A 24,399-nucleotide genomic window follows, 5' to 3' on the forward strand; every position below is an offset into this window, starting at 1 on the left:
ATCTAATTATAGGTGCTCGTGGTAGCAGCATTAGCCCTGACTCCTGAACCAGACAAGGACTTCAGGGTCCTTCCTAATCACAAAGCTTGCTGCATGGCTACTTATTTGACAAAGACTTCTACCCCATTCCCATGATGACAATCTCCTAGGATCCTTTTTTCCAGTTTAACAAGCCAGCTATTTTTCTAAAGATAAAACAAGGGGTTTTACCCATACAGTCTATTTATCTCGTGTCAACTCCATGCTGAATTACCGTTTTAATAAAGGACTCTACAGTAAGGCACAATAAGACCAATGAACTGATTGTGTCAGAGTGCTGCGAGCAGTCTTGTTCTCGTGTGCCACGGGCTGCCACCAGCAGGTCATCTTCTCATGCTCTAATTTATTGAACAAATTTGAACAGGCATGTTAAGAGCTGCTTTTATTATTCATCCCTCCTCTGGAACACTTGCCGGGTTTAGCTGGGGCTTTTTATGTGCTGCCTGCCCCCTCTAGTGTTCAAAGGAGGCGAAAATACTGGCTTTCATGATCTGCTGGAAATCAGAGGACCAGAACAGAATATGGCTATTTATGTCAGGGCTGCCAGTGCCTGCAATTTCTGATCACAGCTTGTGACATTCCATGCTCTGGAGGTGATAACCTCCACAGTCTCTGGCTTTATAAAAAAAAAAAAAAACCAAACGTAAAACACCTATCATTCATTATTCCTCGAGAAACTCCTATTGAGAGGAAGAAAAAAAAAGTAACAATCACTCAAAAAAGTGACTCTAGAAGTTTTCCAAACCAGGATGTTTTAAAACATCTGTCAAGTGATTTCTGAATGTTTGATGTTGGTACATGGAATCTCCACATTAGTACTAGAAAGCCCTGCCAGCTCCCAAGGTTTTCTGCCAACCACAGGTTTACCTGGGGTTTTTTTTGCAGCAGGATGAGGCAGCAAGAGCAGGGCTGCCCCTTGGTGCAGCACACACCAGCCCTGACCTTCAGGGATGACAGAGAAGCAACCCGCATTCGGAGATGAGCTTTGCTTTCTAATGCCCCCAAGGAGAAGGGAAACTGCTTCGGTCCATCTTCATCATCCAAATATTTAATCAAGCTCAGCCTTTATTCCACATTGTGAAGATAAATTTATGGCAGCTATTGGCTCCCTACATTTAACACTCCGGGCTGCCACACTTCTGTTAAGGGTTTAGTCTGTTTTCTGCTGGCTTTTCCGAGTAACACCCCGATCCTGCCCTCACAGCACATCAACACCAACTTCTGTACAAACCCTAACTCCTCCAATCCCTACAGCTTAGAGTAGAAGAACGTGTTTTAAAATACAAATGGAGTGTTGGTTGTTTGTTTTTTTTTTTCATTCTGAAAATACACACGACCAGCAGATGCTGACTTTGGATCGGTTCCTCAGAGGAAGTAAGCCCCTGCAGCTCCTACACCAGAGGCGCCTCTGCGAAAACCAGCACAAAGCAACAATGATGCACGTTAGGTGCTGCAGTTTTCACCATCTCAGGAGACTGAAGTTGTTTTGAAACACGCTCAGAGATGGCTCACACATCCTCACACAGCCCTGCTGTGAAGCTCCTGTCAGACACCCTTCCTGGAGGTGCGGCATGCTCCCCCGCTCCACCTCCTCATCCACGCACTCCGTAACCACTAGATGTCCCTTGGCGACCATGGAGGGATAACTGGGTGCAGAGACTTCCCCGGGGAGCGATTCCTCCCTCTCTGCAGCCTGGGGCGGCATGAGGGGACGAGCTGTGCTGCCCCTTGGGGTGACAGCAAGGAGAGGATTTGGAGCAGACATCTGCCTGGCTTCAGGCCACTCTGCAATGCGTGGCGGCAGCACTGCAGCTGTTCAAGCAACAGCTTTCTTGAACTGCTTGTCATGGCCCTTTTACCCTCCCCTATTCCATTGTTTGAGAGATGCGGTTGTTTTGGTTGAATGTTAGGAAGTACACAAAATGAATAACGAAGACTGCATCATTCTTAGCACGAGGCAGCCACCCAGAGGAGTGGGGAGCCAAATAGTTATAAGTTGGGCAAAAAATCAGGCGCCATTAAAAGACTTTGGTAACTGTCTATCCTGAAAAAACAGTCAGAGAACTTGTCAAATGAAGGATCCCTCTCCAACGGAACATAAGAGCACCTCCTGATGACAACCCTCTGCAAAGTTGTCCATCTTAAGGTGGGCGGTACTCTCCTCTCCATCAACCAGAGAGCAGTTGCAAATGGCTTAGACAAAACATCTTTCAGTGAGATGGATGAATACTGAAATGGTTCAACAATGTAGTGATCCGATTTCTGCCCTGACCCTGTCCACCCCAGCTCCTTACCTTGCAGACCGTAGAGCTGGCCAGTGCTGTGCTGTCGCGTGATGTGCTGCCAGTAGGCACTGCGGGGCAAGGGCACCATGGTGCTGAGGGACACGGCTCGCTCACTCATTTTCATCTGAAGCTGGAAAGCAGTAAACTGATGTGAAGGAGACAGTCTGAGAATAGAACGACCACTGTCTGCAAGAACTTCTAATGAAATAGCCAGCACGGCCTCTCCCTCCCTCCCTCCGCCCATATTACACGAGCAGCAATGACCAGCTCAGTGGTTAGTCTCCATGGGCACACACCACTCAGTTAGGAGGCCACACTGCTGTTGCACACCAAAGCTCACCTTGGTGCTCTCCTGGTCCTGGGCTAGCATTGCTTCCCCTGAGGGGAGTTTTAACCCAAGGAGCTGAAACAGAAACCAGGGATCAGCAGAAGGCAGGAGAACGCTGTTCCCCTGTTAGCAGCAAAGCCATCAAGAGGGTCTTCCCAGCTACACAAGTGATTTGCCAAAACTAAATAGAGCTTCAGCCCATTGAGAACCTGACTGGACATGTTTCAAATGACCAAGGACAAGTAGTTCTTTTTGGTTTTGAAACATTTTCTACTCCTCTCCCCTCTCCTACAGCTGAGGAAGACACCAGCTGGATGGCACAGGAGTTCAACAGGAGACAACTGCATCCTTCAGCTAGATTCTTGAATGAACAGCACGTCCAGGTTTGCTGACAGGAAAGCATGTGGGCTGCAGTGCACTGTTGGAAGCCCCATTTCACACTTCCCCCTCCGTACAGGGCCTTCAGCTACATTTTCTTACATAATAACAGCCCCTTGTTATTTATACTATACTTAACACAGAAATACATGATAATTCACTAATTTAAGGCATTTTTCCATTAATTCAGTAAGACATATGCAGAAGCTGGTAAAAGTATTCAGAGTTTATCATCATAAGCTTCACAGCACAGCTAAAATTCCCCTCCTAAAGCTCGGAAAAACATAGTTCAAACATACCACCACCACACTTGACTTTTCTAATTTATAAATATAACTTTTTACTAAACAGTAAGTTTTACATTTTAGTTTCACAAAGCCTGAGGCAAAAGAACCTTTTACAAGAAGATCAGTATATTTTGGAGCAAACCACCCCCCGCCCCAAACCAGGCAAAGCAAGCACAGAAAAGAGGTGAGGGCTGGCTGTATCCAAAGACAACCATTTCCAAGTTATTTAGAGTTTCCATCTACCTTCAACCTCCTCTCCGAGGAGTGGACGCTGTGCCTGTGATGTGAAGGTAAAACAAAACCAAACCAAACCCAGATCAACTCCTGCTCTTAAAACACACACCTCCATGTCAGCTGGATGTGAATCACTGCACCATGCAAGGTTCCACCTACATCACACAGCATTATTTATTACGACTCCTTCACTAAAGCCCCCACACCCTTTGCTGTGTCACCATACACACCTCAGCACCATGGAAACAAACAACGATGGATCCTTTAGTGGGAATAAAAATCAGCAGAGCACTGTGAGGATGGCGTTTCCTGGCTGTAAGTATTTTTTTTTGTGTTTCCATCTATTAGTGGATTGGACAGCAAGCTAAAGCAGTTTGAGCAACAGCTGTCCAGAGGGGTGCAAAAACCCGACAGGCTAACTTGGGAGAACAAAAAGAGACACAGCTAGAGAAAGTATAAAGACACAGAAAAGGGCCAGAAGGGATGTCCCTCCTGAACTCAATCAGCAAGAGTGGAGATAAGAATTAGTATGTTATGTCCTGAATATGCAGCGTTTCATCAAGACACCTCAGACTGTGAGCAAAGGCAGCTTTCATGATGATTGATTTCATTCTCACAATTAACCTACTGCTTCTCTGTGGCAACGGAAAGAGCAGGAATAACTTGCTAATGACCTGGCTTTATGCCGCAGAAGCACACAGCATCATACGCAGGTCAAAAACGGTCAGAATTGGTATGCTGGAACACACATGAGCAAAGGCAGCGAGCAGCCAGCCAGGCGCGACATGCGACTCCACATACCATTAATACAACAAAGGATTTGTTAACTGCAGGGCACCTAATCCACAGCCTCTGCCTCCGGGGAGAGGGAGAATATCGAACCCTGAGAGGAGAACAGGATCCCCAGAGCAATTCAAATGCAGGCAGGGATCAAGTTATGTTAAGGCACACTTAAACCAAAGAAGCAGCAAAGATGCGAAAAGTGGCGAGAGACAACACAAAGCCACCCCACAGCTCCAGCGGCTACGAGAGATCCGCAAAGGAAGGGGATGGAGAAGCAGCACTTGCAGCCAGCAGCAGCCAGTGCCAAGAACAGCTGGGAAGCTGCTGTGCCACCTTTTGTCACTTCTTGACACCTGGATGAGAGAAGTACAGAGCTACGCTAAGGAAGGAAAGATTAAGTATTTCCATTCTTGGATCCCACCTTTAACAAATTGGCAAAATTACATTAAAAAATTTAAAACCCTTCCTCCCCAAACCCCTGAAAATCACTCTGCACACCAACATTCTCTCAAATCAGCTGTGAACATGGCTCCAAAAGGAAAGAAAAGAGAGGCAATTTAAGATTTGTTAGGTTTGGTTGGTTTCCTCAGGCTGAACAACCTAATTTTGAAAGATTTTGCAGAACAACCTGCACTAGATAAACCTTCATCTTGACATCTGCAGTTGGAGAAGATTGCAGTCTGTGTTCTTGAGGGAATTTTCTTCCCAGCGAAGCAAATTCATGTAAACAATCAAAATCAAGTAGAACGATAATTGCTTAAGAAACATTTGCTAAATTCATTACAGTAAAACTACAGAATGGTACACAAATAGAAACAACTTCAGAAATCAAAGAGCACTAACATACTGCTGCCAGTTTGACTATTATCCATCTTACACGAATACTCAATACTCTCCTCCTATTTCAAAAGTTCGTGAGCACCATTTCCACTCTTAATCATGAATCTCTGTGGAAAGAGCCAGAGATAATAGGAGGCTCCAGTCTAGACAGAGGCACTTGCGTATCAGATGGATCAAGTGCAAAGTGCACACTTGAGATGCTGAGAGGGCAAGAAGAGGTGGGGAAGGCTGCCGGTAAACTGATCGTGTGTTTCTATGAAGCACTGAGCTTTAGCTGCCAAAATGGGAGGTTCACCATTATTACTTCTTAGTGAGACGGCAAGTTGTAATGTCTTTTTTAAAGCAACCTGAACAGTGTGCAGGCATAAATGACAGCAGTCAAGTCACAGCACTGCTCCTGTCAGTTTTCAAGGCAACCAAACACTCATGAAAACATAACTTAAATTTCTTTCCATTGTCTGGTAATGCAGAAGTGAAAGGAAAGAAACAGTTGGATGAGAAGAGTTACCAAATGATCAGAAAGGCTTCATGCATTGCTAAACAAAGCCAGCGCCTTTAAAAGATAAAACGGAGAGATCTTTGAATTCGCTGAAAAGGAAAATAAATGAGAGCGTCCCAGACTCTGGTCAGCATATGCTCAGACCTCGGCGGAAAGCAACAGCACATTAACAGAATGTCAGGGTGAGGGTCCTAGCTATCAGGGTGAGGCACCGCTATCTCACCCATTTTCCACATGCGTTTCAAGAGCCAGAGCCAGTTATAGTCGCAAACTGAACCAACATACTGTAATAAAAAGGGAGTGACTGTTAGGGAGGTGACGAGACATGTTTTAGCCCACATTCTTAACAGTGCTTGGCAGCTTTATTTTGTTCTATCAGCATGGGACTTTCAACTCCCCTTTTTCTTTGCCCTTTTCATTTGCGCAGGCTCCAGGAGCTGTCACGTAGCTTAATACCACCTTGGACCTCTTCGCCTCGGTCTTGGATAATCACATCACTGATGCAGTAGCGGTCAGGATTACAGGAGCAAACAGAAGACAGTGTCAACATTTCTCACCACCTTATCTCCCTCTTTCTTCTTTCATTAAGCTTTCTGTAAATAATAGTTCAAGCTTCACTACTACAAAAAAATTCACACAGTGTAAATAATTCCTGAAGACAGAAACATGAGCATGAAGTGCAAGCCTCTAAAATAAACTCCTTGTTGAGGCCTTCAAAAGCAGAAGAAAGATACAAGGGAAATCAGTCTGAAGAAAGATGTACTGTACAAATATTTTGTAATCAGCAAAATAAGCTCCGGAGTTCTACACCAATATAACGATCTTCTGCCTAAACTTCTAAATCTACTTCTAAACCCGACTATCCTTGAACCCCAGAGAAGTCACCAAGGCTTACTGAGTATTGTGAAACCAGACAATGTTTCTATGACAGACCTGGAAAACTCATATTCAGGGGCATATGGATTCATCTGAAACAATTATATTCTGCTACTACGTTACAGGACTTTCTGTTTACCAGCATTATGTTCTTATCCCCCACTTAGCACTCCAGGGTCTATAAAATTAGATTTAGGGGTAGTGGTTGAGCAGAGTGTTCATAAAAAAGCTTTTAGAGGTTGTGCAGCTGCTCTCTTATTGAAGTCTATAGCAACTGTGCATCTGTTGAGTCTACTGGCACTTGTAAGATGGAAATTTTAGAGTACAGCAGCAGACACCATCTATTAAAGATGCTATTACCTAAGTGTAAGCCCAAGAAATAAGCCTGTACGCCTGCTCCCTATTGTTACGGAACTTACCCTGTTTTTTGAAAACAAAGTTGTGCTCTCAAGTTATTCAATCATTTCTGATCCTGGTGGGCTACAGATGTTAGCTAGTTATGCTGACTTAGCCTAGGTTGATTTTAATCTGCTTTATTTAGTCACTGTTGAGTACTTCTATCATTTACCCATCTGTATCAGATAATTTTGGATCTTTTTGCACAAGAACTCCTTCCATTAACTAAAGGCTCTTTTTTTTTAAACAAAAGTCAAAGCCACTAAAGATGGTGTTAGGTGATAACATCTAACCAGTTAAACACCAAATACCAGTGCTGCTGGCTGCAGAGGTCACCCACTAATTCTAATGTTTTTGAAAGCAAGCGCAGTGTCAAGCCCCTCCTAGTGAACCTGGAAGTGCAGGGAAAAGCATATAATTCTATTTGTCCATTACCCAAAACAAGGAAGTTTTAGCTCAAACCAGGACAGGTCTAAAGGGACACACGGCAGAGACTGTCACAAGAAAGGCTCCAAGTCAGGACTCCACCCTCACAGACCCAGCGCTCTCCCAGAGGCTTCATCGAAGTGACCACACTGCCCACATAATGGCCCACATAGAAACCAGCTTGATTTTTTCCTCACTTTCCCACTTCAGTTATCCCACCTGCTCTACAAATGACAGAATTACCCATCTGCCTGCGTGCTCAGCTGAAACACTTGGTTATCCAGTCCACAAGCCTGGTCAGTAGGCTCGGGAAAAGTTTCCTGTTGCTCCTCCTCAATCCTCATTTGCTCCTCCTCATTGGACTATTATTAAGAGAAATAACTTTCCTATCATGTATTTGGCTTCCATTCTATCTCAGGTCCAAGAAAGTGGAAGAACCAAAGAAATACAAGTACTTCAGATCACTTGTTCCCTTCTCCACTCCCACAACAGCCACTCTCATCTTTTCTTAAGTTTCCTCAAGTAGTAATGGCATTTTCTATTTCATCCCAGCTGGGTCATCCAGTTAATTCTTGGATAATTCATCACTACAACTTATCCCCGAAATGAAGATGTTAGTAGAATTACTGAAAGGATTAGACATGGATGTGGATAAAAGTAGCACTTATGTTTGTAATATGAGAAAGGGGTAAGTCTTGTGGCAGATTATATAAACCAATTACTACTGCCTGGAACAGAGATGTTCTTTATAGCCAAGTTCTTCCATAGTTGTCCATTCCGGGCATTTTACGCGTTCCAGAAATCCTGTTATCTTCGGGATACTAATTTTGCTGTCAGGGTCACCCTCTGAGGCCTGAGTGTACAGATCAGCTGAGATATGGGATAAACAGAACATTCCTTTTCACTCTACAGGCTTCAAGACATGAAAAAACCAAACAAACAGACCTCACCAGATCCTGAACCACATTAGGTGCAAGCGCCATAAAACTGCCTTCCTTGGACATAATGATTTTGGAGCTACCACACTATCTTTTCTCAGTCTATATGTTATCTTTGCATCTTATACTTCTGTATTTCCTACCAGTCACGTCTGTCATAAAACCAGTTTTAGATACAAAAGGCACTTGTGGAAAACAGACATCCACTGAGAGATCAGACAAGCATCTAGTCCTCCCCCATAGTTTAATCTGAATCATATGACTCTTTCCAAATCATCCCTGGAGACACCAGCACAGACATCAATTAGCAAATGGAAAACTGAGCATAAGCCACAACATTATGCAAATAGATTGATGAGAAATGCTTCCAAACAAACTCATGATGCTGGTTAATCAAAGCAACCTAACAAGAACGTGGCCTGACAGGAGCTTATCATCTCTGTATTAATTCACACTTATTGACAGCTTTGCAAACACAAAAATCAAGGACTGTAAGTTTCCCTGTTGTTTCAATTCTTGAAAAGCAATCCCAGTTGTATCTATTATATATAATCAAGCAGACTTTAATAAGAGCAATAGTCTGTGAATCAAAACTTTAAATCACATTGAAGAAACATACTGTTCACTGGGCCCAGTGTGCAATAATGAGCATAACAAGCAGCCGTACCATTGAATTTTTCACACTCTGCAGTAAGCGCTCGTGTTGTTCTGCTATGGCCAAAGCAGCCGAGTGAACCTTCTGATAGATTGCTTCGCCGTCTCTGGTCTGAAAGATGAATAGTCCTTCTCCTGTGTCACACATCCTGCCAAAGCAAGAGCAGATGGGATCCAAATGTGAGATTTAAGTTTACAAGTCACCATGAACAAGCAGAACCTTACAGTGCTGCTCTGGAAGTGCTGCTACATAGGCGGCATGGCCAAAGCAGCCGAGTGAACCTTCTGATAGATTGCTTCGCCGTCTCTGGTCTGAAAGATGAATAGTCCTTCTCCTGTGTCACACATCCTGCCAAAGCAAGAGCAGATGGGATCCAAATGTGAGATTTAAGTTTACAAGTCACCATGAACAAGCAGAACCTTACAGTGCTGCTCTGGAAGTGCTGCTACATAGGCGGCAAGAAAACAGGTTGTTCAAATATGGAACCAAGTTATCTAAAAGTCTTTGCACATGGGTGTTTGCAGCCCTGCTCCAATCTTATGAGTTCAGCTCACATTTGTATTGCTCTCACCAAACAGGGACTCAGCTAAGTACCACTGACCTATCACAAATGCTTAAGGTCTAGAGAGTTTATGCGCAAGACCCAGATTATTAATATTTAGACCCTATCTAGAATCTGTGCCAGGTAGAATTGTCTTCCCCTTTCAGACTTTAAACACTGCCTGGAACAAGTTTTGCAGAGTTTTGTCTTCCACTTGTAACAATAAATATGCATCCCCAGCATCCCAACTGCAATGTCCTAACATGGCTAATGAGTGATCAGATCATTAAAAATGTATCCTCCTCCCACCCCCCCTCCACCCCCCAAGGATTAAACAGCAGCAACATGGAGGAATGACATTAACACTCCTTCCCTTTCCCAGTAATTAACTGTATGGCCTGCTTCTCTTTTACTATTATAATTCTTTAATGTGCTTTGCTAAAACAACGCATCCCTGTCCCTTAGAAAGGATTCGGTAGTTCAGTTCAATAAACAAGTGCTCCAGCTTCAGCCAGCCAAAGACTTCAGCTCATTAAGGCTGCACTGCAAGAAGCAATACAGAACCACATCTCTACAATAAGGAATTCCATTCGAATTTCTCATAAATCCATTTGTCAAAAAGATGGAAAACAGGTATATAATCAACAGAGGAGTCCCTCCTCCATTTCTTTAGTCTGCTTTTGGGAAACAACTTGGGACTCACTGCTCTCAGCTTCAAACTCCACTCCTCCTAGTACAGAACTCGTAACTCTGTGCCCAAAGCCCCACATTGTACAGTTCTGGAATGATGTTCACCCCTTTTCCCCAGATCTGTCCATCCAGTTTTCTGGTTTATATACAGATTTATTTAAGAACAACCTATCCAGTAAATTACAATGCTGTCAGCCTCCTCCCTGCAGTCCCCTGGGATACCTCAGCTGTCACGCCCCCATTCTCAGGCACTTTTATTTGGCCACTGCTTCCATTCAAGCTGCACCCTGGGATTAAGAGGGTTTGGGGTTTTTTTTTTTGTTTGGTTTTGGTTTTTTAGCAGGGGGTATAGACTAGTTTCTGTCTGAAGCTAAACTCTCATGTCCTTCAGAAGTGGTCCAGAGCAGCACTCAGCACCGCCGAGGAAAGCAACGCAATATAGCAAACACACACCTACCTCCCTGCTTCAAACGTGAACCAAGATGGGTCCCGCCCGTAGCGTCGGAGGGCACTTAATGGCCAAGAGATGAGTTTTACTCTGGGATTCTGGATGTCCCAAAGACAGATATTCTCAAATGTTATCTGCAAGGTACATTCCCCATGCACATCTAAATTAGGGGATGGCATCAAATACACATTGAATCTCTCTGGGAGAAAAACAAAAGGTTAGTCTAAAATCCCTGCCCATTAAATGCACAGTCATTAAAGGAATTTCCTATTTTCCATCTCTAATACAAGTTCTTATTTCCACGTAGAACAATTAATTAAAAAACAATGACTCGATTCCTTCCAGTAACTCAGTAAACTCCATTTTGGGGCAGTCAGAATGCTGCGCTCAAAGGACGTCAAACATTTATGCATGCATTCAGACACCAAAGAGAACTGCACCATCATAATCCTGATATTTGCAAACAATTAATAAAACTGTGTGCATGAATACATACATTGCAATTGCATTTGTGCATATCCTTAGTTAATTTGCATGGGAAAGTGGAGTAGCCACAGGCTCAGGTTTTGCAGCAATTATTATTTATTTGCTTTACAACGCTGCCCAAGAGCCTCAATCACAGACTGAAACTGTTGTACAGACAATATACAAGAAAACAAACCACAAGATAGTCCCCATCTCCAAGAGCAACTAACCTGACTGAGAAAGAAAAGTGCTACTTCGAAATAATTCTAGTTACCTTACTTATTATCTCTAGAGCAATTAACACCCCCAACGCCCAAGCCAAAAACACCCCAAGCAAAAACAACCCGACAAAACAGGAAGCTGGGCTTAGAAAAACAATTTTGCACCAATTTATTTCTGATATGCATATGCGCAGTCCAAAAGACTTAAAAAAATGCAATTTAAGATTTGAAAGGTCAACATTTCTGTACCTACCACTCTGCTCCCTCTCTACTCCAGACGCCAGCAAGTCAGGCTCTCCAAGGCTGATGTCATTAATTCGCGTTCCGAGACACTCCATCTGCAGCACCTTGCACCACTCATCTGCCTCAAGTTCTGTATAAATGCCCAGAAAATCTGTGTGTAGGTATAATACATTTATAATTTCACAATTAACGTTCTTACATTTTCTAATGTGCGTGGCCATTTTACCCACCTGACTCACAAGCAAAAGTTTTCGATGTGTCATCGTTAAAATAAATCCCAACAGCATGCTTCTTTGTGCTTTTGGGCATTCGTAATACATTCTTCACATTATTGAGCTCTGTGACCTGAAAAGGCACAATTTAGAGTTTTATTTAGGAGCTTAGAAAGCTATAAATCCATTATTGACTGGAGGAGAGAAAAGAATTATACCATGTTGCAAAGGACAGAGAAAAGGAGAGAGAGCACGAACATGTCTATGGTTGCTCTTAAATGCAGCCTTGCCATGAATCACCTTAGACAATCAACTTGACGACCCTGGACGATGAAGCAGCCACGTCCTCCAGTTTTCTCTTGTCTGTACAGGAGCTTCTGTGCAACACCACCTGAACAGGATTCTAGCCAACAGGCAGGTAGAATCACAGCTCGCTCCAGTTTGAGACATGCTCACGTGAAGGACATGAGAAAGACCAACCTGATGTAGCAGAAGCAAATAGAAGTGAAAACAAGAATCTAAAGGATTCACCCATTTGGGGGAGCAAGCCCAGTTCCAGTACAGCTTTCATCAGGGAGGACCAGATTGTGAAAACTGTGAAAAGCTGCTCTCTAAATTAGTTTTGGAAAGCAGATTTTGTTAGAATGGTCCACTTACACAAAAGTAAAATAAAACCACACTTTAAGTTATTAGGAAGCTTTTATTTTTAAAGTTTCACAGACTAGTAAACACAGATTTCTGTTGCTCGGTTGACAAAAACCGACTGGAAAAAACAGTCTTCACACCAAAAAAATCCATGTGTATCTGTAAACAGCTTCAGTAAATACATAGTACAGTCGCTTCGCATTTCTAACATCCACTTTTCACCATCACAACCATCAGTAACACTTAAAATTTGACTGAGGAGGAATTCTTCATTATTTCAACTCCTTTTAATATAAAGGCTAACACCCAGACAGGGAATCGGGAAGTTAAATATTCCTAATCAGAAAACATTTCACCAATTCTTTTACACGGCAGGGGTTGGAGAGAGAGTAAAAAGGGGAATGCGACAGCAACGTTCCCAAAGCTGTACAACCTCACAACTTCGGTCTCAGTAGTTCTGTGGAATATTCTCCTACTGACCTGGGCCCACCCTAAACAAAGAAATGCAGCAACTGTCTTGCAGGTAAGCCTCAGGAAGTGTACAGAGTTATCAGCATTGCAGGCTCCAGCAACAGAAGCAGCTCCTCTAAGACATCTTGCAGCACACCCAGTGCATTTCTCTGGCCCTTCATCCTAAGTCACTTTCTTCCTGGAGTCCATTTTTTGCCCATTTTCTTCCAAGCAGAGAACAGCCAGCCAAAGTCACATTTTCAAGCAAGACCCCTGCAAAGGTAACCTTACTGTGAATGGAGGGGAACAAAGAGCAGTTGGTGGGCAACGTCTCCCCAAAATAGAAATGAATACTAGATCTGATGTCCAGAAACTCATTCTATGGGTAGTAGCAGAAGGAAATAATGGAAGGAACATCCCATTGGGAGCACACCAAATCTTCTGCATAGCTGCCAAATTCAAAACTCGGGTGTTTATAGCCTCCAGGTTCAAGATTTTGAGAAGTGTCAAACCTGAGATTTCCTAGTTGTGCTTAATTTCGCATGAGCATTTTTTTTAACTTTTCCAGGAAATGCTGTGATGGAAGCACATCCTCCAGTGCCACCAAGACACCGACAAACTCATTGTTAAATATGACAAATCTGTCATAACCTATTGCCATCATGCTCAGCACCAGACAGGTCAAGCACAAATTGCCAGCTGCCAAGCTCAACTCTCATCTATTTTCTCATATGCCAAGAAAAGATTTAAATGCAAGAGGAGAAAAAGAGCTAGACTTTTTCATTCAGGACAGCCCCTACCTTGACATTTATACTGAGCGCATTTACATTTTCTGCAAATGAACATGCTAATGAAGTTTTGTACCTACGAGTACAAGAGTTAGCAGAAGTAGAATCTAGCCACACACTTTGGTAACGAATCATTTAGCTATCTAGGATTTGTCCTAATTTCTTAAAAACAAGTATGTCACACTCCTGTTGTTGGATATTCCAGTAATTGTCTGTAGCACGATGAATCCTGCGACAGGGCTCAGCGAGGTCATGAAAGGTTCACGCTAGTCAGGGAAGAGTAAACTGCCTCTCCATGCTGGCTCAGGAGCCACAAGCACTTTCAGCAGATAGGAGGCTCCAACTGGAGCTGGCTATCCAACTGGATAGAAGCACCAACTGGTCAGCTGCTGCCCATGCCTCCTGCCAGTCACTGGTGATGGGCAGCACGTGCTGCCTCAGCCCTGGGCAGGGAGACTCTCCACATCCCAGCGACGGAGGCAAAGGACATTTGACCATGTGGGGAGCTGCCAGCTACCGCACAGAGCTGGGAAAGAAGAAGCAACCATCCCAAACAGTATCCCTGATGACCCTGTGTTCAGACTGAGTCATGCACCTCTGGGCCAGATGGGAGCAGATGTTCGTAACACTGCTGGAAGCATGACAAGGACAAGATTAAAATATTTGCTTTGTCTGCCTACACTAAAGGAGAGACATTTCTGATCACTGTTTCTTATACCGTGACTCCAAGCTTGTACATCTTACCTTCACCACTCCCAGCATCCCTAAGACCACATGCAAGCCCTCAAGCTGTCATATTTAATTCTCATAAGGGCTGCAAACTCCAACTGCTGCCCAATCTCGCTAAGTGAGCCTCTGCAGTTTGCATCCCTGGCACTAAGCATCGATCACCGATTTGCTCCCAGTTCTGTACTGCTAGAGACATCTCGTACTTTCCAGTCTCTGCACTCCGATTTCCAACCCTAAAGACTTCCAGCCTTACAGACTCTTGCTTATGTGTCATATCCACACTACAGCTCTAGGTCTGCATCATTTCTTAACCCAGACATGGGGACTAAGATTTGCTCCTGGCAGTATCTCAGATACCTGCAGTCTCCCTCCAGCCTAGGGATTCACATCAGCAGCAGTTGGTCATTCCAACAAGACCTACCCAGCACACAGAGTGTAAGAGAAGACGTGGACATGCTTCCAAAACACAGCCAAGAATTTTCTTTCTTTAGGTCTCCAGCTCAAGACAAGTTTCACCAAAAGTCACACAGCAGCTCCTCCTCCATCCTACGGCCCAGCACAGCAATCGCACTTCTCCGCCCTGCTAAGGCATTTCTGCTACGGTCAGTTCAGTGGACCATCAAGGAGCTCTGCAAAACCCAGAGTGTCCAGAAGTATGGTGGCTGGAAGACAACCTCACGACAGCACAACTCGCAAGTCTTGCTTTGCCTTTTAGAAAACAACTAAATTCAAAAGAAGCATGAATAAAATTACATCCTTGTTTTGAACCTGGCAATAGCAATGATTTTTTCCTTCTTATCATAAATTCCTCTCAAAAGCAGTTAGTTACTGCAGTAAAGTACTTCCTTGCAATCTCAAATGCAGAGTAATATATTCTAATAGAGATTTTACAAGAATCAGCTCATGCTTGAAATCCCAAAGTTCATCCTCCTGAACTGATAAATTTTTCATTTGAATATGCCTTCTCCTACATTTTCTTTTTATTACAGTACTCCCTCTAAGCATAGTGCACTGTGAAGAAGACAATGCAGATTACCTAAAACATTATTCATCTTTTATCTATTGCCTTCCCAGTATTCACAGTAGTCTGTTTCGCTTTTCTGGGGTATCAACCATCAGTTAATTCATAAAAGTGAACACACTCTCCAAGTCCAACATAAGAGCAGAGGATGAAGAGAGAGGACACGACTGTGCTGCTGACCTGGGCGTTACTGCAAGGGCAGCTCAGCTTGATGGGCTTTTCCCTGGGTCTGCAGGGTGGGTATACAGTAAAGGGAGAAAAGAAAAAGGGATACAGAGATGAGGAGAACATGAACAACTTAATTATATGAGGATCATTTTTAATAAAAAAACCTGTCACGTTTGTAAAGGTCTATCCTAAGTCCCTTCCTCAACACTTCACCTCACCCCCAAGCGCTGTATGATGGAAGAAAGGACAAGAGAGGGACCCGACGCAAGTCCGTACTGCAGCAGTGTACACTAAGTCAGGTACCTCCAGGAATCACCTCACGCCCTGTGTGAATGCAGACCGACTGCACTGCAAAGCACAGCAGCCACGTACCCAAAACACAGGCCAAGAGCCCTGTCTTACAGCCTGGTCAAGTAAAATTGCAGGCAATTGCACCCCACGGGTGATACCTTGAAGAAATACTGAAGTCAGCAGTACTGTGCCATTAATTTCACTGACCATCAAAGTCTTTGTAACTCAGCTCTGAACTGGGAAGAAAGGGTATTTGTATTTGGAGAAATGCCAGCTACAACATTTGGCAGCTCCTGGGTTCTCTCGTGCTGCACTGACTACTTGAGAGCTCCTGTCCAGTGGCACTTCACAGAGCGCGGTCTGAAAGTCTTCACATGCACCTGGAGATTTCCCGATGGCATTTGCTGCTGTTGAGCTGCACAAGCTGACATCAAAGCTTCTCCCTTTGAAGTGTGACAGACAGGTAGCCCCCAGTTCTGACCTCTGACCCGGGTCCAAATATCTACAGTAATAGGCACATACTCTAGTCTCTTCCCAGACAGTTTCAGGCTGTTTTTCTTCTGTACCAGACCTAGCAGACGCAGGGAGATTAACAGATGGACAAAATCTGGCACTCTGGGAGTCTTTACGAAGTCAGTGGCACAAGCGATAGCACGCAGAAGAGTCACCTGAATTCAGTCTTTCAGCTCATGCACACCTTCTGGCACCTGGCAAAAACACACTCAATAAGCAGCTGCCTTCCCTTCCCTTTTGGGGCTGAACTGCTGAAGTTGCCTTCGCCTTTCAGAGGTTCAGAGGTACCCCAGCACGGTCATCACTCCTTCTGGCAAGATCCAGCTTTGGCCAGGAAGCAGGACTCCTGCTGCCAAGGCTCCACAGTGCACCTGTGCTCCCGAGGGAGAGCCTGCCTAAAGATCACTTGTGTCACCCAGCAAGGTGCTTCAAAATGCCGTCATTATCCCAGGAGCCTAAATAGCCTTGCTGTTGCTCACCCTTGTGCAACAGATGGTTCAAACTGTCTGGCACATATGCACTGAACTCACACTGAAGAAGGGCCAGGCTGCTAACACCCCCTCTACCACGCTTTTGGAACAGAGTCAGGAGCAGACACCAAACACCTGCAAATATTTGAGGCTGAAGTTTTCCTTTTTTGCATCTTTTAAATAACTCTCCTCTTGCCAGGCTCTTCCAAAACAGCTGGTTTAATACGGTTAGTTTAATTCATGTATGTTTTATTTATCCAAGATTAGTAAGTAATGTACATTTAGAAACTTAATTCTAAAAACTTGAGTAAACCACAAATGTCAGACCTAAGACAGTATTAACAGAGAAATCACAAGAACGATATTTGTTAGTACTCCTTTGCATACTCCTCCCCTCCACTCTCAAGCCTCCTTTATGTTGACAATCCATATAATCAAAATACATCTCATTAGATTAAAAACTAAAACACTTGCAGAGCTGTGTGGTAAGAGTTCTGAACCATGAACAGGGATTAGTCACTCATTTCCCAACAGACCGCTCAAGCAGACAGCGCTTCACCCCCACCAGATACACTCAAGCAAAAATTCCTCCATCTCCCCCATTCCCTTCAAAAAACACAGTTTACTACTGTTTGAATTGGTACATAATTCTCAGATAAGGGTAGCCTTTCAGAACACAAGGGAGAAAAAAATATATATAAAAACCACCTCCACATTCGATGGCTTTCAAGTATCTTGTGTTTCAATCTTAATTAAGCACTTCACAGTTCTGTCTCAGTTTCCTGATTTTGTTCCCTTGCTCCCTGTCAATTAGAAGGACATTTAAGTTACCAACTGCATCAAAATTAGATTCAAGATTTTAAATAGCGATGAGGAGAGGTAGAACTTCCCTGGACACACCAGGGGAACATTTAGTGGAAAATGCTGGTGCAATTCCAGCCCAGTCCTGCTCAGAAGATTTGCCTGTACATATCTAACTTAAGTATACACAACATACTAAAATTTTCTATGGCATTTTTAATATTTAAAAATAAATACATATATAAAAAATAAAGTCTACAGCCATGCCTATATCTCCCTTTCTAAAGCTGGAAAAATCATCAGCTGCAGTTTTCACTTGCTCATATATGGAATCGCAGACACCAGCCATAACCCCCCTGTAGCCAACACTGACTTATTCAAAGTTGTTAAAGCCAGGAACAACTACCAGATTTAGAGATTCATTTTTTACCATCACTCATGGGATCAGCGGACCCACGCACAGGACACAGAAGGACACGTCCCTGCCCCACAGTCTTGCAAGGAGCCTCGCTGTATGGCATTACAGCAAAGACACCAACATATCCCGACAAATTACTCTAATTCTTTTAAATCCTCAAAACTAGACATTTCATTCACAGTGAGTGATAGCATTCATTACAACAAATGTTTAACAGCCAGTTATTAGCAGAGTGGTCATACTATAAACACTTAATTTGATAACGATACAATTTTGCATTAGCAAGCCTGGAAAACAATTACAAGTACACAATTCAATTTTCCAAATGGATTATTCCATAACTGGACAGAAAGACTGTTTAAATTACTTCTGCTGTTTCACGGCAAGATTAGTACAATCGGCTTAAAACTTAGATCCCCTCAAGGAATCAGTATATTCCTGCCAGCAGCATGCAATTAGTTGGTTTTGTATTGGAATATTAAGGATTCTTCTAGCACCTTGCAAAGTCAAAAGTCACTTGCAGAAATAAGAATTTCTTCCTTTCTCTAGTATTATTTTGTTAAAGGATATTTGTGGTTGTTATTTACATTTAACAAGTGAAAACTAAACGATAACCTGAAAGACAACTTTCTGCACAGAGTTCGTAGCCTGGATCCTAATTATTTTCTCTCCCTTGTGGGACCAAATGAATTAAGCGGGCAATTTGCTTTGTGTATGCAAATTTCCAGTTCAGTTCATAATCTACAGATGACTGTTCTCAGATGACCTGTATTTTAGGACACTTTAACCTTTCCACGTTTAAAAAAAAATAGCACAAGATTAGGAAGTATTTAAAGGTCAGTATTATAAAAAGAAAAACCAACTTATTTCTTTTATTGGTTTAAACTTTGAGCAGCAAGGACATCAGAATTCAGCCTCTGGTGCAGGGCTGCAGACAAGGACACGTACACCAAGCATCCACATGCAAACAAATTGGACCCCCCAATACCACAGAAATACCACCAAGACACCCCAAAACACTGTTTGTGACCCCAACTTTGGATGCACAGAGGATAGATCTTGACTGGATGAAGGTGCCAAGGAGATGTTGGGTGTTCCAGCTCATAGCAGCTCAGTTCCCATGTTCTGTTGGCACCACAGTGGTACCAGACAAGTGCTCTGGACAGCCTCTTGCCACTAATAAACCGAAGTAACATTTGCACTTTAACGCGTCACAGGAAAAAAAGCAACAAAATGAGACAATTTAACACTTCGAGATGGAGGCAGGTGCCATCAGCTCCATTCACCGTTTTTCTCTTTCTGCCCTTGACACCTCTATGATGGATTAAACCTTTCCTGAGACTGATGGGGTGAGCAGGGGCTTCTCAGTTTCCTAGATTTGATGCTGCTTTCAACAGCATTGAGAATCACTTGGGAACCCGGGTAGGAGGTTAACAACCATATTTCTGGAACACTGGTAACCTGTAAGTGAGATTTTCCTCTTACAGTATCATCTACCAGACTCAACTGCCTTCATCAGAGACGGTGAGAAGCAGCCTTCTGTCCAGGAGTGACGGAATTCGAACAGTCACAGAAAAGCCTGTACGCACCATCAAGCTGTTATTACAACAGCTGCCCCTGCGGACCAGATGTGCTTCGAGACAACAGCCACGACTGTCCTAGACATCTGGATGATGCCTTGAGTACCAAAGTCCTGTTAATATTAGATATCAAAACCAGGTGACAAGCAGGATTAGTTGAAGACTCTGCCGTATTGTTTGGGTTTGGGGTTTTCACTAATAATGAACTATGCTTTCTATAAGAATCAGTTCAACTACAGAGTGGTACAGAGCAGCAGTCACACGTTCTGCTTTTTCAACACCTTGTATTCAACACTGTTAGAAGCTGCATCATTCACCACCTTAGAATGTCACACGTTTACAAAGCTTATTTAAAAAGATACTAATTTTTATCCACCTGTGCTTTTTGTCAGTTACACTTTAGCCAGAAAATGCTATTTAATATTCATTAGCTTCTTTTCAGTGAGGTTCATTATAAATAAACAGGACATATCAACTTCTATAGCTGATGCCTCTGGAACTGAAGACAGCCTCATTTACCAGCACAGTGAAAAACGGGGATGTTGCAGAGCCCCGCTGCCAAACAGCAGCGCCACATAAGTGACAACCCACTGTCCTGGGCAATCACATTTAAACTGCTCTGCTTCATTTACAGAGTGGCAAAGAGGAGCGATAAACGTGGAGAACAAACGCTGATGGCAATCTTCCCAGAGCGGCTCCCACCAAGGGCAGCGAGACCGCTGCCCAGTCGTCCAGCCTCTCTGCACCCTGCTGTGGAAAGCTCATCCTCAGCGCCCAGGTTGGCACAGTGCTGGGAAGAGGGATCTCTCCATACACAAAAACCCCACAGAAGCTCACACCGGTCACCTCAGATATACTGGGCGTAAGGCTCAGACCCAGGACAGCAGTCTCCAGCTGCTGAAAAGGAGCCTTAGGATACAGCAGCTCCCTCCAGCTGGAACCAGTGCTTCCAGGAGCACACACTACATTCAAGTGACTACATTCAGGTTTGCTTTATCTCCCCAATAGTGACCGATTGTGGAGTTTGATGATAGGTTATTCCTGTCAAATAAGGTACTAGAGAAATCCACAAAATAAATTCATAGAGGCATCAATTAAATAACTGTTAGCTATAGGCTAAGCTTAACTTCAGGCTGAAAATCCCTCAAAGCTAGTGGGACTTTCTATGGTCTAAAGATGCAGACACAGGAAGCTGCTGTTAGGTTACATACATGACACATTAAGTGCTAACCTACAGATTTCCTTGGAAAAAGAGAAAAAATATCCAGCCTCATTTAGATTCCTCATGGATTTCATATCTGCTACCTAATCTGAACTTCAAGTCCACATGTGCTGTTGGTATACTCCACTAATGCAATGGAAGAAATACAAATATTGATTTGCATCACTAATGGACTGAGCCACGCTAACACGAAGACAACATTACACAGAAAGCTGGAAATTGCCTTATACACACTGTGCAACCCTCACACACATCAAATGAGGAAAAAATCCACTTCTCATTACTTTTGAAAGTTGCTTGATATAAATTTGAATGAACTATTTCTGGGCATGATTTACTACAACTGGCCACAGACTTTATAACCAATGCATTATAAATTTTGTGGCATGTAGACAGACAAGTCCAAATTCAGATTCAGTGTTCCCTCAAGATTTCATCCTAAACGTACGTCAAAGCGACTAAGTGCAGATCAGCCTCAAGCTGAGCTGTGTTCGCTGACTCCTAGGAATTTATGCACACAATTCTTAATCTTCTAACACATTAAGCTTTTGCCAACAACGATTATAAATTAACGGCTTTCTTATTTTCTTCTCCATGCCCAGGAGAATTGCACATGTAAATTCACAGATGAGTACGAAATGTGCACATCACTCCAGAGAAGTCGTTAGAGGGGAAAACGTCATTCTTTTAATACTGGGGAATTTAGCAAAGGTTTTCCCATCACCATTGCATGGAAAATTTGCATGTTGCCCTTCCTGTCTGTAGCTGTCTACTATCTCCCTCAGATGCAAAAGCCTCAGCTTTTTGGATGCACACGCCCCCTTGGATGTTTGCTACTGTAATTATGAAGAGCTGTAGTCTTTGCAAAGTATTTCAACTCCAATTTTAAAGGGCTGAGGAGAGGAAAGGACATCTCTAAAAATAAATTTGTTTCCCGTTATCTTGGCAAGACGTTTGCTACAAAGCAGAAAACTTACAGCTTACTCTGTCTCTACTACACTGAATGAAAGAACGTACAGGTGGGTTTAGGACCTCAATAGTAAAAAAAGTTCCAGTTTTTAGGCCAATTAATACATGACAACTTCAGATTTTTGATTCCATGAAGAAATAAGTTTGAGAAGCAATCATATTACCAAGTCTTACCTTGTGATAGCATCTAAAGTAAGCAGCTCGTTCATCTGAGAATTTCTCCAGCCTCTTTGGCCCTTTACTTGAAGCTTTTTTGAATACTAACCAGCATCTCTGGTAAATCTAGGAACACAAGAGAATAAATTGGCATTTCCAATGACTGAAATATCACTAATATTTACATAGAAGTTAAACTCATAAATCAGCTGTTGCTCTGCAGCTACAATTAATGGCTCCCGGTAGCTTAGACAAAAAATAAAAAGCAAGTTAATGGATGGTTACATCCTATTTCTGTTGAATTACTGTTCTGGTTTAACCCCAGACAGCAACTAATCACCACGCGACCACTCACTCCTCCCCCCAACCCAATGAGATGGGGGACAGAATTGAGAAAAAGCAAAACTTGTGGGTTGAGATAAAAAACAGTTTAATAAATAAAATGTAATTATAATAATGACAACAATAATTGTAATGAAAAGGAACGTAACAAAAAGAGAGAAATAAAACTCAAGGAAAAACAAGTGATGCACAATGCTATTGCTCACCACCCGCTGACCAGCCAGTCCCAGAGCACCAGTCCGCCCTCCCTGCCAACTCCCACCAGTTCAATGCTGCGCATGACCATCCTCTGGCAAGTCGGGGCCAGCTGTCCTGGCCAGGCTCCCTCCCGGTTTCTTGAGCACCTCCTCACTGGCAGAGCATGAGAGACTGAAAAGTCCTTGACTGAGGAAAGCCCTACTCTGCAACAACTAAAACCATCAGTGGGTTATCGACGTTATTCTCATACTGAATCCAAAATACAGCACTGTACCAGCTAGTAGGAAGAAAATTAACCCTCTCCCAGCCAAAACCAGGACAATTGTGATACAATCAGAAATGTTTGTATGAAGGTGCTAGGAAGAACGAGCTGTAAATTGCATGCAAATGTAGGGCTTCCTAAGAAAGAGCTTTTTAAAATAGTGACACACTTTTCCATGGGGATTTGATACTGGTTGTGGTTCTGCATGCTTAAGACAGACACGAGGAAAGCAGACAGGCAGGAATGGAACTTCTATCACACAAGTAAGAGAAAAAACTGTACGTGTATATTCTTTGTATAAAGGTGAATGAGGATACATAAGGGAGAGGTAAATGAATTACCGGGTGTTGGAAAAGGCAGATCATTTAACCGCAGAACTCAGGACCATTCTGACAACTGGCATTTTGCTTTCAAGGTCCAGTAACATTTAAACCCAAGTCACTCTGTACAGAGTGGTTGAAAAAGCACCTTTCCATCTGCAGCATTGAGCCACTTCATCTCTCAAACTTCTGCCCCCATTTCTTGCAATCTTCCCAGCTATTCTTTCTCTGTGGTGCACTTTCTACCATCCTCTTACATTCAAAACCACAGCTCTCAGCTTAGATAACATACTGGCTGAACAGAATGAAAGAATTACAAGCCTTGCCAACTGTTCGCAGCCTAAATTTAATCACTAATTCCAAAGTAACACCTGGTAAGTTAGAAATGAAACAAAACCAGCACTAAAATTCATGTGATTTCCAAGAAAAAAATCCCATCAACCATTATCAAGTAGTTCAGAGCTCTGGCAGAGCTCTAGTGCAGCACAAATTCACTGGAATCATCAGTGATGAGACCCACCAAAAGATCTCACTCCTTCCAGCTAAGCCAGCACCCAAGAGTAACCAGCAGACAAGAAACTCCATCCTTTGAGCTCTTGGTGGGTTTCTAAACCATGTATTCTGCACAAAACAATTATGTTCATGAAAAGTAGCTATACCTCTATTTCTGGGCCCAAAAATGGTTAGTTGATCAGCTGTGCTTCTTTCACTGGATTTAGCTATTTCTACAGAGATGTTCAGGGAACCAGATTATTCCTCCCCAGCTTTATTATGTTGCCTCACACGAGGGCACTCATACTCCCGGTCCACTTGGCTGCAGAAGCATTTAGCATAAGGACAGGCTGCTCTGATGTCGGGCGCCAGCTGAACCCATCAAGATTTTCTTCCAATTTTCCACTCAATCTGTTGGCCATTCAACCTGTTCTGTTTAATGAAAGAGTTTGAATTGAATTGTTTAAGAATTACTAGACACTGACCAAAATAAGAGCTTATCACCACAAAAAAACCAACCCAATTCAGCTATGCACCCACTTACACTGAAAGAGACTTTTTCCATTCGCTTTCTGAGAATCTTTTTGCTGGGCTCAAATAACCTCATCACAGCTGACAAGAAAAACCTCTCTAAAATCCCACCCAAAAGAGACTGTCAGAACTTTGCTTTTCAAAACCTTATAGTTTTACCTTAGCAATTAGAAGCCCATAGGAGAGAACAGAATCCTGCATTTGCCATTGTACAAGACACACGAGGACGGCTACAACATGGTGACGTCC

At 43.1% G+C, this 24,399-nt stretch overlaps 1 protein-coding gene across 1 annotated transcript in view; it reads right to left on the reverse strand.

Annotated features, from left to right (window-relative positions):
* The window catches only part of DOK5 (docking protein 5), a 23,295-nt gene extending 662 nt beyond the window's left edge, over positions 1–22,633 (reverse strand). The window contains exons 1-9 of the mRNA XM_010135986.1: positions 22,554–22,633; positions 22,191–22,251; positions 22,024–22,131; positions 11,803–11,917; positions 11,583–11,702; positions 10,653–10,842; positions 8,977–9,112; positions 2,665–2,727; positions 2,334–2,454 (exon numbers count right to left, since the gene is read on the reverse strand). Of these exons, the coding sequence (XP_010134288.1) occupies positions 2,334–2,454; positions 2,665–2,727; positions 8,977–9,112; positions 10,653–10,842; positions 11,583–11,702; positions 11,803–11,917; positions 22,024–22,131; positions 22,191–22,251; positions 22,554–22,633 (994 nt within the window). The remainder of the gene's footprint in view (positions 1–2,333; positions 2,455–2,664; positions 2,728–8,976; positions 9,113–10,652; positions 10,843–11,582; positions 11,703–11,802; positions 11,918–22,023; positions 22,132–22,190; positions 22,252–22,553) is intronic.
* Between the last annotated feature and the right edge of the window lie 1,766 nt (positions 22,634–24,399).

Source organism: Buceros rhinoceros, unplaced genomic scaffold (assembly GCF_000710305.1).
Source record: "Buceros rhinoceros silvestris isolate BGI_N320 unplaced genomic scaffold, ASM71030v1 scaffold18025, whole genome shotgun sequence".
Taxonomy (NCBI): Eukaryota; Metazoa; Chordata; class Aves; order Bucerotiformes; family Bucerotidae; genus Buceros; species Buceros rhinoceros.